This window comes from Drosophila subpulchrella, chromosome 3L, assembly GCF_014743375.2.
Source record: "Drosophila subpulchrella strain 33 F10 #4 breed RU33 chromosome 3L, RU_Dsub_v1.1 Primary Assembly, whole genome shotgun sequence".
In the NCBI taxonomy this organism is placed as follows: domain Eukaryota; kingdom Metazoa; phylum Arthropoda; class Insecta; order Diptera; family Drosophilidae; genus Drosophila; species Drosophila subpulchrella.
In genome coordinates, this window is record NC_050612.1 from 7,524,857 (window position 1) to 7,537,462 (window position 12,606).

Here is a 12,606-nt window from a genome sequence, read left to right on the forward strand (position 1 = left end):
CAAAAAAAAGTATATTTAAATACGAGAATAGCTACTTAAAAATTAAAAAAAAAGTGCTGTGTAAATAATGCAGCCGAATCAACACAGACATAAGCAATGAATTTCCACATGCCAGACGACAGTTTTACATCTTAGTTCAAATATGATAGATATACGATACAAAGATAGCGGAAGAATTTCAAAACGTGTTTTTTTTTTATCAAACATTTAGACCTATTAGCGTTCTTATATAACTACAATATAATAAAAAATGCCCCTTTCCTAATTATATTAAAAGAGCAGAAGATTATAAGCGAATGCTCAGATTGATAATACATTTTTTAAAACAAGCTATAATCGTGGTAATCGATGCTCCGATCCCTTGGCTATAATTTAAAAAAAAAGTCTGGGTAAACAGTAAGGAATACATGCTGTTTAAATATGCAAAGCCTAAAAAAAATTAATGCAGTGAATTTTAACATGCCAGCCATCAGTATTATTTTTCTGTTAAGAGCTGTAAGATATACAAGGAGAATATGGGATCACGTTTTTATTTAAATTTACTATGCGTTTTACTGCTAGTAGGTAAGACAATAAAATAACTAAATAAAATTGTGAGATTTCAATGTTTTATTACATAGACTTCGGACGACCAAACATAGAAAATTATAATTATGTTGATCCTGAGGAGCCCCTAGATGATCACCTAACCCGGCCTAATGTGGAGTATCCTCAAAGCGATAATGAAGTTAATGAATATTACGATGATCATTATGAAAACGAGGATCATATTACAATTGACCCTACCGATCCACCAGATCCTCAAACCGAGGCATCATCTGATATTGGTGATCAATCATACGATGATCATTTAACAACTGAAGTTGAATTTTTTGATGACAATGTGAATGACGAATATGATGAACAACCCTTTCCGGAAATATTAGATGCCTCCATTGAAGGTGTGCTACATAACGATCAAGAATATTCAGACTTAGATCTCGATCCAAATATTAACGAAATAGAAGATCGAATAGTGCGGTATGCAATGCAAAAGTGGCGTGAAGAAATTTGAGTTACTTTGCTTATGATTTGTAAATAAAAAGATTTTTCAGTTCTACTTTAATGCTCTCTTTAGTTTTTATTTAATCATCCATTTGTGTACAAGTTTCCAGTGAATCAGTCCCTCCTGCGCTCCATGCCAGCCAATTCAGCAACGTCGGCGCAGCTCATGCGTCGCTCCCAACCTAATGGAGAATACATTTCTATTAAAAGCCGAAAATCTATAAGGTGTTATATCCAGGACTTACCCAAGCAGCTCAACCTGGAGAGCTCACAACGTCCTACATTCCTCCAGCGCCAATTCCTTTGGGTCTTTTCTCTGCACTGCCTATTAAAGTTGGGCAGTTCGCGATCGCTTGGATTATTCAGACGTCTCACGCAGGATTCACATCTCCGGGCAATTTCATCGCAGTCTCGTTCTTGGCCAGCAACCAGGGTCAAGCACAGGACTAAAAATCAGAAATTAATTTAAATTCTTTAAAAACGTATAACTTTTATTCTGACCCGAACTCACCAGCAAATACGCTCAAAAGGGTTTTAAGATGCATTGTTTTTGCTTGGCGTCTCTTGAGAGGAACTTATCAGTGGGCTCACTACAGATCTCATCGATCTGACTTGACTTTATATAAACACCCAAAACAACGAAAATCACGCAGGGCAGATGTTTTAAAACATGTGGAAGTTTTTTCAATCAGGGATAAAAGCCTTTTATATGGAATGGAAAAGTTTCAGGAAATGTATCAGAAATAGGACACCTTTACATAAAATTGAATAGGCCATTTATTCTGCTTCCTGAATGTAATAATACCAGGTATTCATAAAAACTGAAGTTTATTCCTTCAAAGCGATTTGCACTTTATAAAAGCCCAAGTGGAGGGTCGATCTCATCACAGAAGAAGAAGGGAGTTTTGGCAGCAAAGTCACCATGTCGAAGATCATTCTGTTTATTGGTAAGGACCTGCGAATAAAAGGTTATACTGCCAAATCTAATCCAACCCTTTTTTAGCATTAATTTGCCTTTGCGTGGTCGTTCATGCTCAAAATGAAAGGGAAATTTGCAGGCGTGTGAATGACAGATGTCTGTCCAGGGCCGAAAGAAATGGAAGGAACAACGATGTCTCGGACAGTTTCAACGAAAGCTGTCGCCGTACCGAGAGGAACTGGCGCAACATCACCCGGTGCGAACTCGCAAGGGCCACTTGTATTTGTAAGGATCATAAAGTTCACTATCATTCTTAATATTTTAATTTATTATTTAATTTAAAATATTTTCTTTGTGCAGTGACTCTGGAACGATGTGAATCCTTGTCCTGTGAGAATGTCAGGCGAGCTGTCGATCGCCGACCCACCGAGTAAGGAAACAATGCCGCTCTTATCGATTTTTCAAAGACAAAGTGAAAACTATTGAACTGCGAAATAATAAACACTTTAATGCTCTGTATTGAATGTTGTACATTTTTTCATTGAATTTTTTGGGAAATCGTTTATTCATTTCAACAGAGAGAAGCTCGGGGACATAATGGATATTTAGTTTAATGTTGAACAAAAATCATTTTAAGTATGAAACATGTAGAAGGAACATTTCATTGCGGTCTTTATAAATTGTAAATATTGAGGTAGAGTTCAACAATTATGCATTTTTATTTATTGCCATATTTGCATGAAAGGCATTGAGCATATATGAGTAACATCGTATCTCGAATATTCTAAGACTAAGTATTTGCATCTTTAACATTTATATCTTAGTGCTTTGAATCAATATTAATATTATTTGTTTGTATTTAATATAAATTTAAAATACAACATTTTTTATTGTTTCTTTTTTTTAAGTTTAACAAATATCTGGGTACAAAATTAAAGCATATTTAAGATTGCATAACTATCACATAATCCTTGGTTTACCTTCTGCTACCTTCATAATACTCTATATTTCATTTTAATGATGAACCAAAAGCTCGAAGGAGTTTAACTACCTTTGCACATGTGCATGTGCATGCATTTTATATTTATGTTTATACAATTGTTCCAACGACGCACCATTTATAAGAAAAGAGTGTACACGACGCATTTTTTATTTATTCGAAAAAGAGACCTTGAGCAGAAATGATCCCAATAAGCTCTGCAAAGCTAAATAGCAAACTGGCAAACAGGTCTCTCCAAAGTGAAGGTGAATATGCTGTAGTTAAATTCATTACAATAATAATTAATATAACTAACTAAAAGATCGATCGTGCAAGAGGGGTTGCATTAGCCTGCTGATTGGAATGGTGCTCGGAGTTTGCTTAGCTGGAATCATCTTTTACCCAACGTTACCAAACGAAGTCTACCGGAATAACTCGCAGAATATATTGAAAATTATTAAACTGGAAGTGCCACGAAATGTAAGCGAGAATGCCACATCGAATTCGAAGTTAGGAGTTGTAAGCGTTTCGCCCGAATTGAGTATTAATAGTACCCACGAAGCTTCAGATGAAGTTAATAAAAGTAATGATATTTAAATTGAATTACTTAAGAGCTTTTCATATTTATACTTCAACGTAAAAACGATAAATTGTTAATATTTAATTAAACTAATGATCCTTTTTGACTAGATTGTTATAAAATGTAATCTGTGCTTGGTACTTCTAAAAGAAAACGGGTTTATAATTACTAATTCCTATAATCGATATGAAAACTATTTATCATATGAGTTAATAGACAGATCAGTCAAAATAAAACATTTGTTTAGAGAGCATTGAAATGTTTATTGGGGTTAGGTAATACACATTTTAGTTAAGTTGATTTCTAGCGAGGCAAGGTAAGTCCTATAGTGGTTTACTCTTCAGAAGGTCGAATAGTGGTAGTACGAGGAGAAGGAGTTCGAGATGTTCTACGAGTGGTAGTTCGTCGAGAAGAAGGAGTTCTGGTTGTTGGGGTCCTACGAGTGGTAGTTCGGCGAGAAGATGGAGTTCTAGTTGTTCGTGTCCTACGAGTAGTGGTTCGACGATTTGAAGGGTTCCTAGTTGTTCGGCCCCCACGAGCTGTTGTTCCACCAGAAGAAGGAGTCTGAGTTTGGGGAGCAGGATTTCGAGGAGTGGTCGTCCTTGGAGACGGTGGACCACCGGGGGAAGGTGGACCACCTCCACCTCCAACGCTTCTTCTGACGTTCTCGCAGTTTACGGGGGCGCAACGTTCGAGTGTCACTATAAAGGGAAATAATAATTTAATATTAGCTTTTCACCTTAGGGATGGATGGTAAGTTACGTACATCGACAAGAGGCCAGGCTCAATTCGCAACGGGTTACATTACGCCAGTTGGTAATGCCACGGGCCTGGCGACAGTGATTGTTGAATATGTTTGATACATCATTGTCCCTTCCCAACCTCCGTTCATTTCGTCGGCATTTTTCGTTTTCAGTACGGCAAATATCGCTTGGCCTGGGAGTTTGAGCCTGAACAGCCACGAAGATGCAGGCGATAGCTAAAACAGGATTGCAATTGGGTTAACAATCGATATGTAATATTATTAACACGTCGACCTAGATCCTTACCAAAAAGAAGAGTAGTTTTTAGCATTTTGGTATTGCCGCTAAGAACTTGGTTGACTTCAGTGCTTAAAATCAGCTCGTACTCGCGCTTTTATAAAGTGCTAAACAGCCTTCGGAAAAAACCCATGGCAACTGTGGCATAATAGCTTTTTATTAAAACCAGGAAGTGATTGTTTTCATGCCCTTTAATGAGCTCAAAAGACGACCCAGTTTATATAAATTTATTAAAAAGAGCTTATGTAAGTTTTGTAAACCTATTGTTCTATATTCATAACCTTTACTCTTTGTTATAAAACATCTGGTTTGGTAGCTGCATACTTTTGCAGAGTTTGGTGTTTATATAAAGTGGGGTTGGAGTGAGCACTTCGGTAGTTAGCTAACTGATAAGTTCCCGTCAAGTGCTATCAAGACAAAATAATGCATATCAAAGCTATTTTGGCCGTATTAACTGGTATGTTTGGGTCTAAAAGTGTGTCCCTAAACTACATAACCTATTTTTCTGGCTTGTAGTCCTTATTGTGACCCTGGTCGCAGGACAAAATCGGAACTGCGATGAGTTGACCAGGAGCTGTGAACGCTGCGTGGAGAGGTTAAACAACCGAAATGATCGTGAACTGCCAATCTTCAACAGGGAGTGCAGGGAAAGGACCCGAAGGAACTGGCGCTGGAGGAACGTAGGACGTTGTGAGCTCACCAGACTGAACTGCTTGGGTAAGTTTCGATAAATTCTAAAAGTTCTATATTTTTAAATGGATACTATTCATGTCCTTAGGAGCGGATCGACGCATGAACTGTAATGACATTGCTGAGATTGCTGGCATGGACCGTGTTAACTAAACAAACTCACATATTGATAAAATGATTGATAATAAAAATCTAGAGAGCATTGAAATATCCACCTTGTTGGCTTTACATGAAGATGATACGAGGTCCTATTAGCTCTGTTAGTTAAATAGAATTTCAAAGAAACAAAAGAAATTCGTTGTAAATTAATATTAAGGGGGTAATTTTTCTAAAATATTGTTTCCAAAGACTTAAGTGCTTTCTGCTCTTTTAACGAAAGTTAATTTACGCCGAAACTTTTCAACTATTCAAGTTGTGGGACTTAGGACTTTAAGTCCTGATTTCATGACTTACAATTCCAGCTGAGCCTCCGCCCATTCGTTACTTGAAGCCGCAAATCCAGTTCACAAATTAGAAGCCACAGTAACCAGCCAAACAAACCGCAGAGGCCCCTCTCCTCGGAACCCCCTTCCTCTGGACTTTAGAATAAAGCCGCAGCCAAAACACAAAACCAAAACGCCCACCCAAAAAAGAGACAGGGCGAAGCCAAACAAGTGTCGTCTTTTGTCCGATGGCCAGTGTCCAAGCTCTGGGATCTTTCCTCTGTTGCATTTTTGAATTTCAACTTGGTCTGCGTGAAAATTTACTTGCTCAAATTCAATTCAAAAGCGATTATCACCACTTAGCTGTCAGCGACACGACGCCAAACTCCGGGCCAAAAAACCGACTACGAAACGGAGACCCATACTCCACAGCCCAGTCCAAGTGCAAGTCCAAAATGTTTCCAAGTCCAAGACCAAGTCCGAGTGCAAACGCCAATATCGCTGGCCAGGCACTTTGGGGCTCTTGACAAAGGGCATGGTTGAATGTGAGTGTCTACATGTGTTCCTACTCCGTTGGCTCAAATAAAATTTACACTTACAAGTGGCGCTAAAGTCAAGTGCAATGCATTCCGAATACCCCATCTCTGGGTGCCGAGTCCCGAACCCTCCTCTAACCACTTTTTGGGACGTCAGCTGGTCAGACATGTCCAAAGTGGAAGCGAAAGGATAGGAAAGACGTTTTTAAATGGGAGGGGAGAGGCGACGGGTGCGGCAAATGTGGTCAAGAGTTTTATAAAGTTCATCATCATGGCCTGGTCTAAGCATTTTTCAAGTGCAGCGCCAAAAAGATTTTCAATTTTCAAATATTATATAAGCAGTTGGCACAGGCTGAGTGGAAAAATCATCACCACCTATGCCCTAACTTTTGGACGGGTCTATTCGCTGTTCAATAAAATATTTAAAAATGTACAGATATTATATTTAACTTTACATCTTATAAATAAATGATTTTTTCTCTTTGTCTTCTTAAGTATAACAATACAATAAGTGATTTATTATTAATGGGTGATGAAAGACAGAGATGGTACCTAAGTAGGGACCATATTATTAAACTACTTTTTTGCTTTATGCATAACAAATAATTCTTTTCAAGAAGTCTTTAGTTCGTTTCTGCTTAAATCAATATAAGTGCTAACGTTTTATTACTATTTCCATTTCTGAAAATTACTTTAGAAGAGTATCTGAACTTAGTATAGCTTTAGTATACATTGCTTTTGATATATTAAATAATATTATTTCGTTTCTGCTCAAATCAATATAAGTTCTTAAAATCTTTTTAGTAGAGATTATATATGTGGAAACGCTTTATTATTATATCAATTTCTGCATAAAGAAGTACTTTAGAAGAGTATCTAAACATCGTTCAGCTTTAGGTAGTCCAATCGCTTCTCTGCACATTCATAAAGTACATAATCATGTTCATGACGTGAACTGAAGTGGGTGTCGAGTGGGAGTTCTGGGGTCGGGGCATCTGGACCGATAGCTGGTAAGGGTAAAAGCTTAAACCGCTACAAGTATTTAAAAAGCACTTCATACGGACACACACACGCGTTCACACAGTTTATATTAAAAGCATATTGAGAAGCCATGCTTTGCTAAGTTTCATTAAATCAACATAACAGAACATTCTTCCTGGCCTTCAGTTAACTTAAGACCCATTTAATGCATAACAATTAAGCTTTCAAAGGAATTTGGTCAGATTCGGATGTTATTTAAAAGGCTGTGCTTTTAAACGACCTAAGAAGCACTTGCAACTCAATTAAATGCAAAACAACTTATTTTATTAGTCAACAATATAAAAGTGATTTTGGTTTAGAAATCGTTTGGTCAGTCGTCGTGTTCTTTTAACAGCTTTGGCTCTGTAGGATGCATCCGTCAAGCAGTAATTGTATTTTGTCCTGGATTATACGAAGATCTTCGCCTAACTCCTCTTTGGGTGGACATTCATTAGGGCAGCCACATCCCTTTCCTCCTCCATTGGGGATGACAGGACCGGGTCCAAAATGTCCGGGAACATTTGGAATGGGAATCTTAGGACCGCCAGGATTCCATCCAGGTGGGTGATTCGGCTTACATCCGCAGGGTTCCTTGGTGATCTTTGGAGGTGATGTCTGTATGGGACCACCGGGATTCCATCCTGGTGGGTGACTTGATTTACATCCACAGGGTTCCTCGGTCGTTGGTGTAGTAGTAGTCTTCTCTGTGCAAGGTGGATTGGTGGCTTTAGTAGTCGGTTTAGTAGTAATCTCGGAGCACGGCGGAGTAGCCTTTTCAGTGCAAGGTGGACTCGTCGGCTCAGTAGTAATCTTGGAGCAAGGAGTAGTTATCTTCTCTGTGCAAGGTGGATTTGTAGCTTCTGTAGTATTTTCGGTGCAAGGAATTCTATTCGTAGTCTCCTCAGTGCAGGGTCGGCTGGTCGGTTCATTAGTAATCTCTGAGCAAGGAGGAGTAGTCTTTTCAGTGCAAGGTGGATTGGTCGGTTCGGTACACATTCTGTGAGTAGTATGTTCCTTTGGAGGAACTGGAATGCTCCTAGTGGTCCTATGATGTTCCATGGTGTGTCGCTTTATACGTCTAGTTACACGATGCCTGGGCCTTAGTGTGACACGACTCCTAGTGGTTCTCACGAGTCCCGGTCCACGTCCATTAGGTTCCTTATGAGTTACCTTATGATGTTCCTTTCGGGCATCCTCTTTGCAGGGCTCAAGCCCCAGGGCATGCTCAATTACCTCCAAGCAGGCTTCACTGTGCTCCACATATTGCAGCAGAACGAAGCTCACTGTAAAAATAACACTATAGTTAAATGTTAAACAATATCTATAACTTCACCTACCCAGTAAACAAATAAGAGTAAGCTTCATGTTAAAACCTCTAAGAGAAGTTCTGGGAAACTGTGTGCATCCTTAGCTCCAACCAGAACTTTTATAGCACTCACCCTAGACCAGCTTCAGTAACCTTGCAATTGTGTAAATAATTTAAGATACATTTTAATTATAGACTTGAACTCAGGTCGCAGCCAATTTTAGGACAAGTAAATAGGCAACTTATTAATAAGCGCCACTCTGTTTGCCCACGTCGTGGAAAATTTCTCCCAAGTTCAGATCCTCAGATGAACTCCCGTCTGGCGTCTGAGCCAAAAACATTGACTGTAATCTCAGACCGCCGAGTAATAAATTCCCATTTTTATGGCATCAAGAAAATCAAAACAATTTCGTTTGAAAAATTATGTTTTCAAAAAGGGTGGGGGGGAGTTTTGAGGAACTGCCAGACGAGATGACGGGATGCATCAAGTGTAAGACAGGCATGACGATGTGCTGTGCGTGCCTGGCTCAACTCATCGCGATGCTGGTCTGGACCCGTCTTTACGATAATGCCCCGTACGTGGAAGATGCACTCGGGAACGGCGACTGTTGATTCCTGGAAGGGCTTCAAGCTGAGGACCCAGAAAAATTGAAGGCCAAGACCACGACCGAGACAAGAACATATCGCTTTATTGGCCGGGCAGACAAGCCAGCGTAACCAACTCAAATCTCTTCGCAAGTGTGCATTTATTTGGACAAAATCACTTTTAATATTTTAGCTGAGTTCGTTTGGATAATCATATTGCTGGTGGGCATTCCTCAAAGTTCGCCTGGGCATGCCGGCAAGCTCGGCTATAACCAGGCAATCCATTTTCCTCTTGTGAGCTACAAATGTGGGAGGTACGAGTTAATTTTTAAAAAAATGAGATTAATTAATGTATGCAGTGATAATCTCCAATACCTAAAAATATTTATCAATTGCTTAACTCTGGTGTTATTTAAATACTTATAAAAAAAGGTATGACTGCGCCTTACCTCCACAAGCTATGACCTGAAGGTCACATCGGGTCTGGTTTCTCCAAATGTATCTGCCGCAATCTTTCTCGCGGCATCCATTGTTCATGTACTCCACGTTGTTAATGGGATTATTGAGTCTTCAGATGCAAGAATCGCAGGTTTAGCTTCCGACAGTCAGGAGCTTGCACATTAACAAACACAGAGCCGAGGATCAAGAGTGCACAGATGATACTTGTAATTTGTATTTTGAAGATAGGTGCACGTAAATAAACGATAGGCTGCCTTCTGATTGAAATTAAATCAAAGTTCAGCCTATATAAGTAAAAAAACAAGGAAGTAGTCTGTCCCAGATGAGATCACACCTGGTTTTTAAAGATAAAGAAACAGATCTGTGCCCAATACAACTCATTAGCTACAGATAGTGTGAACTGTTGAAACTGGAGATTATTTAAATTTAGTCACAGTAGAGATCAGTCCCATCTTAAAAGCTACTAAAATGTCCAAATTTGTGTTCGCGTTGGGTAAGTTAGTGTTATAAAGGTAGTAGGTTAGTATCTAACTCCACTCATTTAGCTCTGTGCTGCATTTTGGTGGTGATTCTGTGATCGTTTATTCGACGATTGTCGTCGCGAGCAGTCCACCTTGGGAACTGAGGACGATACCGTTGGGTTCTTTAACGCCTATTGTGGAAGATACGACCGGAACTGGAAAAGGATAACCCGATGTGAACTGGTCCGGGCCTCGTGCATATGTAAGCTAGTTTTTAATAATTTAAGAAGTTTATTTTCATCAAGTGCTTTACTTCCCAGTGACAATGGTTCGCTGTAATAATGGGACCTGCAAAAATGTGACCGATAGGCTGCGACCTTAATTAACGAAATCCTGATATTTTTCAAAACCTAACAAGTTTATTGTCATCCAATATCGATATAAAGATTTCTTAAATTTCAATTGTACCAATTGTTTTTTAAATTATTGAACAATCATTATTCTCCGAAAACCGAAAATAAGTTTAAATTTGACAAATATGAGGCATCTTCATGTATATCGTATATTTTAAAAAGGGTTTATAGGACATGTTCGACCGATCAGGATGATTTTTAGCCTGATCAGGAAATCAAGAATTAATGGTAAAAGTTTTAAATGTAATTTTGTTACGCAGAAAAATATTTTCAAGTTATACCCGATCATTACTACTGGTACGACATGGATATTTGATCATTGCCGTTTTAAAACTAAATCAGCACATACACATTTTAAGACGATTGTAAGAACTCGTCTGATATTTCTTGAGCAAGATATTTCGCAATTTCCATTATTAGTCTTAGCACATACAACATTGTACCTCCGATTTTATTTTTAAAATCCATTCTATCATCCTTCCGACAACTTTTGGAAAAAGATTCTTATAACCTAATAATAAATATAAAAATCGATTAAATCAAAAATTAATTTTTAAGTTTTGACAGTATGCGATATTATTAAAGTACACTAGCTGTTCGTTCCTCATTTGTTTAGAGTTATTTTACAATGCGCATTTGCTTTACACTAGCAATTGTTAAGCAATCCTTATTTTTATTTCTAGCTTCTGAAAATTAATAGAAATAAGCTATAATATATAATCTTAAAGACCTTCTTTGCTTACGTTCACGGGCGATATCCAGCATATCGCAGAGTTCCTGATCCTACCAGATGTAGTTTTCAAGCAACTTTTGTTTGCATCCAGTGTTTACGACCTCCTACTTATTATAGCTGTCGTTGAGTTTTAAAAGGCAACATGAACAGTGCTCTTTTATTGTCTGACAATCAGGAGATAGTCCACGAATGACTACATAACCGTGATGGAAAAGGATCCAGATGGTTTTATCCAACTGCATCTTCGATGCTTTCGATAAATACAAACCGAGAAAGGAGCTTTAAATATATTGGCTTACAAGGAAGCGAAATCCAAAATATGTCAGACCTTACAGAATAGTGAAAAGTGATCTGCTTTTTTAATAAAACATTGTTTATTGTTTTCAGCTTTTTGCTGCCTGTTGACAGCTCAAATTCAAGCCAAATTCAAAGTCTTAAAATAAAATAAAGAAAGTCCAAGCTTTTTTGTCGGGCTTCAAAAATATGTTTTCTAAAAATTCTTGCAAAAATTTTTGAAATTTGGTTTTAAAGTAGTCAGTTTGTTATTAAACATGTGCTATAAGTTACGTTGTAAGCTCCAACTATTGTAGTTTTTCACTTTCAGTAAAAGAAAAAGAATTTCTTATTTATAAGTTTATTAGAAATTTAGAGACGGGATAGTTTCACATATAACATGATGTTTTTATGTCAGTAATAAAGAAAAGAGCTGTGAGATTTTTCATTATGTTGTTTATTTTATATTTATTTTTATGTAGTATGGATAAAATAATTATTTTCCTGGTAAGGTTAAAAAAGAAAATGGTTAAATATAAAATTTTTCAATAAAAAATTGTAATGTTCATTTTATAAAATCTGTTTGTCAATTTAACGTATTCTTCTCATTCCAGTTAACCTAGCCACATTTTCGCAGTCCAATCTGCTCTCATGATCTGTAATATACATAAGCAATATTTCATTAAATTATATTTTTACTATTTAAATTTGTATTTCAAAGAGATCTTACTTTCGCACGCAAAAATTTGCATATCGCAACGTCTCACATCCCGCCAAATCCAACGTTCCCTGACTTTTTCCCTACAATCTCTATTTATAAACTCCAGATTGTTGATAGGATCCACTAAACGACGAGTACAAGGACGACAATTTTCTCGAATCCTGCTGCAGTTTAGACGCTGCGCCTTAATTGACAAGCAGCAAAGGATTATAATTAAGGAAAAAATGCAAACGCACTTCATTTTTAGTACAGCTGATGAACATCAACTGATGTTTGGTGAGTAATGTAAGCGGTTTTATACACGGTCAACCAGAGAGAAAACACTTGGAAATGTCTGTGCGAAACAAAAACATTTTTTTATTTAAATCAGAGCAAGGATAGCCCTTGAGAGCATTATATTTCCTCATAATAGGATCAAAAACCAG

At 37.7% G+C, this 12,606-nt stretch overlaps 8 protein-coding genes and 1 pseudogene across 8 annotated transcripts; 4 read left to right on the forward strand and 5 right to left on the reverse strand.

The window, feature by feature from the left end:
* The first annotated feature begins 522 nt into the window (after positions 1 to 522).
* LOC119554394 lies at positions 523 to 1,334 on the forward strand. Its single transcript, XM_037865275.1, has one exon. It carries the CDS (start codon positions 605 to 607, stop codon positions 1,052 to 1,054), a length of 450 nt encoding a protein of 149 aa, XP_037721203.1. The 5' UTR covers positions 523 to 604; the 3' UTR covers positions 1,055 to 1,334.
* LOC119555188 lies at positions 1,159 to 1,589 on the reverse strand. The gene is made up of 3 exons (XM_037866441.1): positions 1,556 to 1,589; positions 1,290 to 1,490; positions 1,159 to 1,226 (listed from the first exon to the last, which is right to left on the reverse strand). Exons 1-3 carry the CDS (start codon positions 1,587 to 1,589, stop codon positions 1,159 to 1,161), a joined length of 303 nt encoding a protein of 100 aa, XP_037722369.1.
* Positions 1,590 to 1,764: 175 nt separating this feature from the next.
* LOC119554785 lies at positions 1,765 to 2,410 on the forward strand. Its single transcript, XM_037865831.1, has 3 exons — positions 1,765 to 1,991; positions 2,048 to 2,248; positions 2,324 to 2,410. Exons 1-3 carry the CDS (start codon positions 1,967 to 1,969, stop codon positions 2,395 to 2,397), a joined length of 300 nt encoding a protein of 99 aa, XP_037721759.1. The 5' UTR covers positions 1,765 to 1,966; the 3' UTR covers positions 2,398 to 2,410.
* Positions 2,411 to 3,144: 734 nt separating this feature from the next.
* LOC119555189 lies at positions 3,145 to 3,539 on the forward strand. Its single transcript, XM_037866442.1, has 2 exons — positions 3,145 to 3,219; positions 3,279 to 3,539. The coding sequence occupies exons 1-2, from the start codon at positions 3,145 to 3,147 to the stop codon at positions 3,537 to 3,539; spliced, it is 336 nt and encodes a 111-aa protein (XP_037722370.1).
* Positions 3,540 to 3,855: 316 nt separating this feature from the next.
* Positions 3,856 to 4,608, reverse strand: LOC119554558 (salivary glue protein Sgs-3). Its single transcript, XM_037865529.1, has 3 exons — positions 4,572 to 4,608; positions 4,289 to 4,501; positions 3,856 to 4,223 (listed from the first exon to the last, which is right to left on the reverse strand). The coding sequence occupies exons 1-3, from the start codon at positions 4,594 to 4,596 to the stop codon at positions 3,856 to 3,858; spliced, it is 606 nt and encodes a 201-aa protein (XP_037721457.1). The 5' UTR covers positions 4,597 to 4,608.
* A 377-nt stretch (positions 4,609 to 4,985) lies between these two features.
* LOC119555196 lies at positions 4,986 to 5,405 on the forward strand. Its single transcript, XM_037866454.1, has 3 exons — positions 4,986 to 5,019; positions 5,079 to 5,279; positions 5,341 to 5,405. Exons 1-3 carry the CDS (start codon positions 4,986 to 4,988, stop codon positions 5,403 to 5,405), a joined length of 300 nt encoding a protein of 99 aa, XP_037722382.1.
* A 2,173-nt stretch (positions 5,406 to 7,578) lies between these two features.
* On the reverse strand, positions 7,579 to 8,595 carry LOC119555197 (salivary glue protein Sgs-3). The gene is made up of 2 exons (XM_037866455.1): positions 8,568 to 8,595; positions 7,579 to 8,513 (listed from the first exon to the last, which is right to left on the reverse strand). The coding sequence occupies exons 1-2, from the start codon at positions 8,593 to 8,595 to the stop codon at positions 7,579 to 7,581; spliced, it is 963 nt and encodes a 320-aa protein (XP_037722383.1).
* A 715-nt stretch (positions 8,596 to 9,310) lies between these two features.
* Positions 9,311 to 11,429, reverse strand: LOC119555198 (annotated as a pseudogene).
* Positions 11,430 to 12,051: 622 nt separating this feature from the next.
* Positions 12,052 to 12,425, reverse strand: LOC119555221. The gene is made up of 2 exons (XM_037866493.1): positions 12,191 to 12,425; positions 12,052 to 12,116 (listed from the first exon to the last, which is right to left on the reverse strand). Exons 1-2 carry the CDS (start codon positions 12,420 to 12,422, stop codon positions 12,052 to 12,054), a joined length of 297 nt encoding a protein of 98 aa, XP_037722421.1. The 5' UTR covers positions 12,423 to 12,425.
* Positions 12,426 to 12,606: the final 181 nt, after the last annotated feature.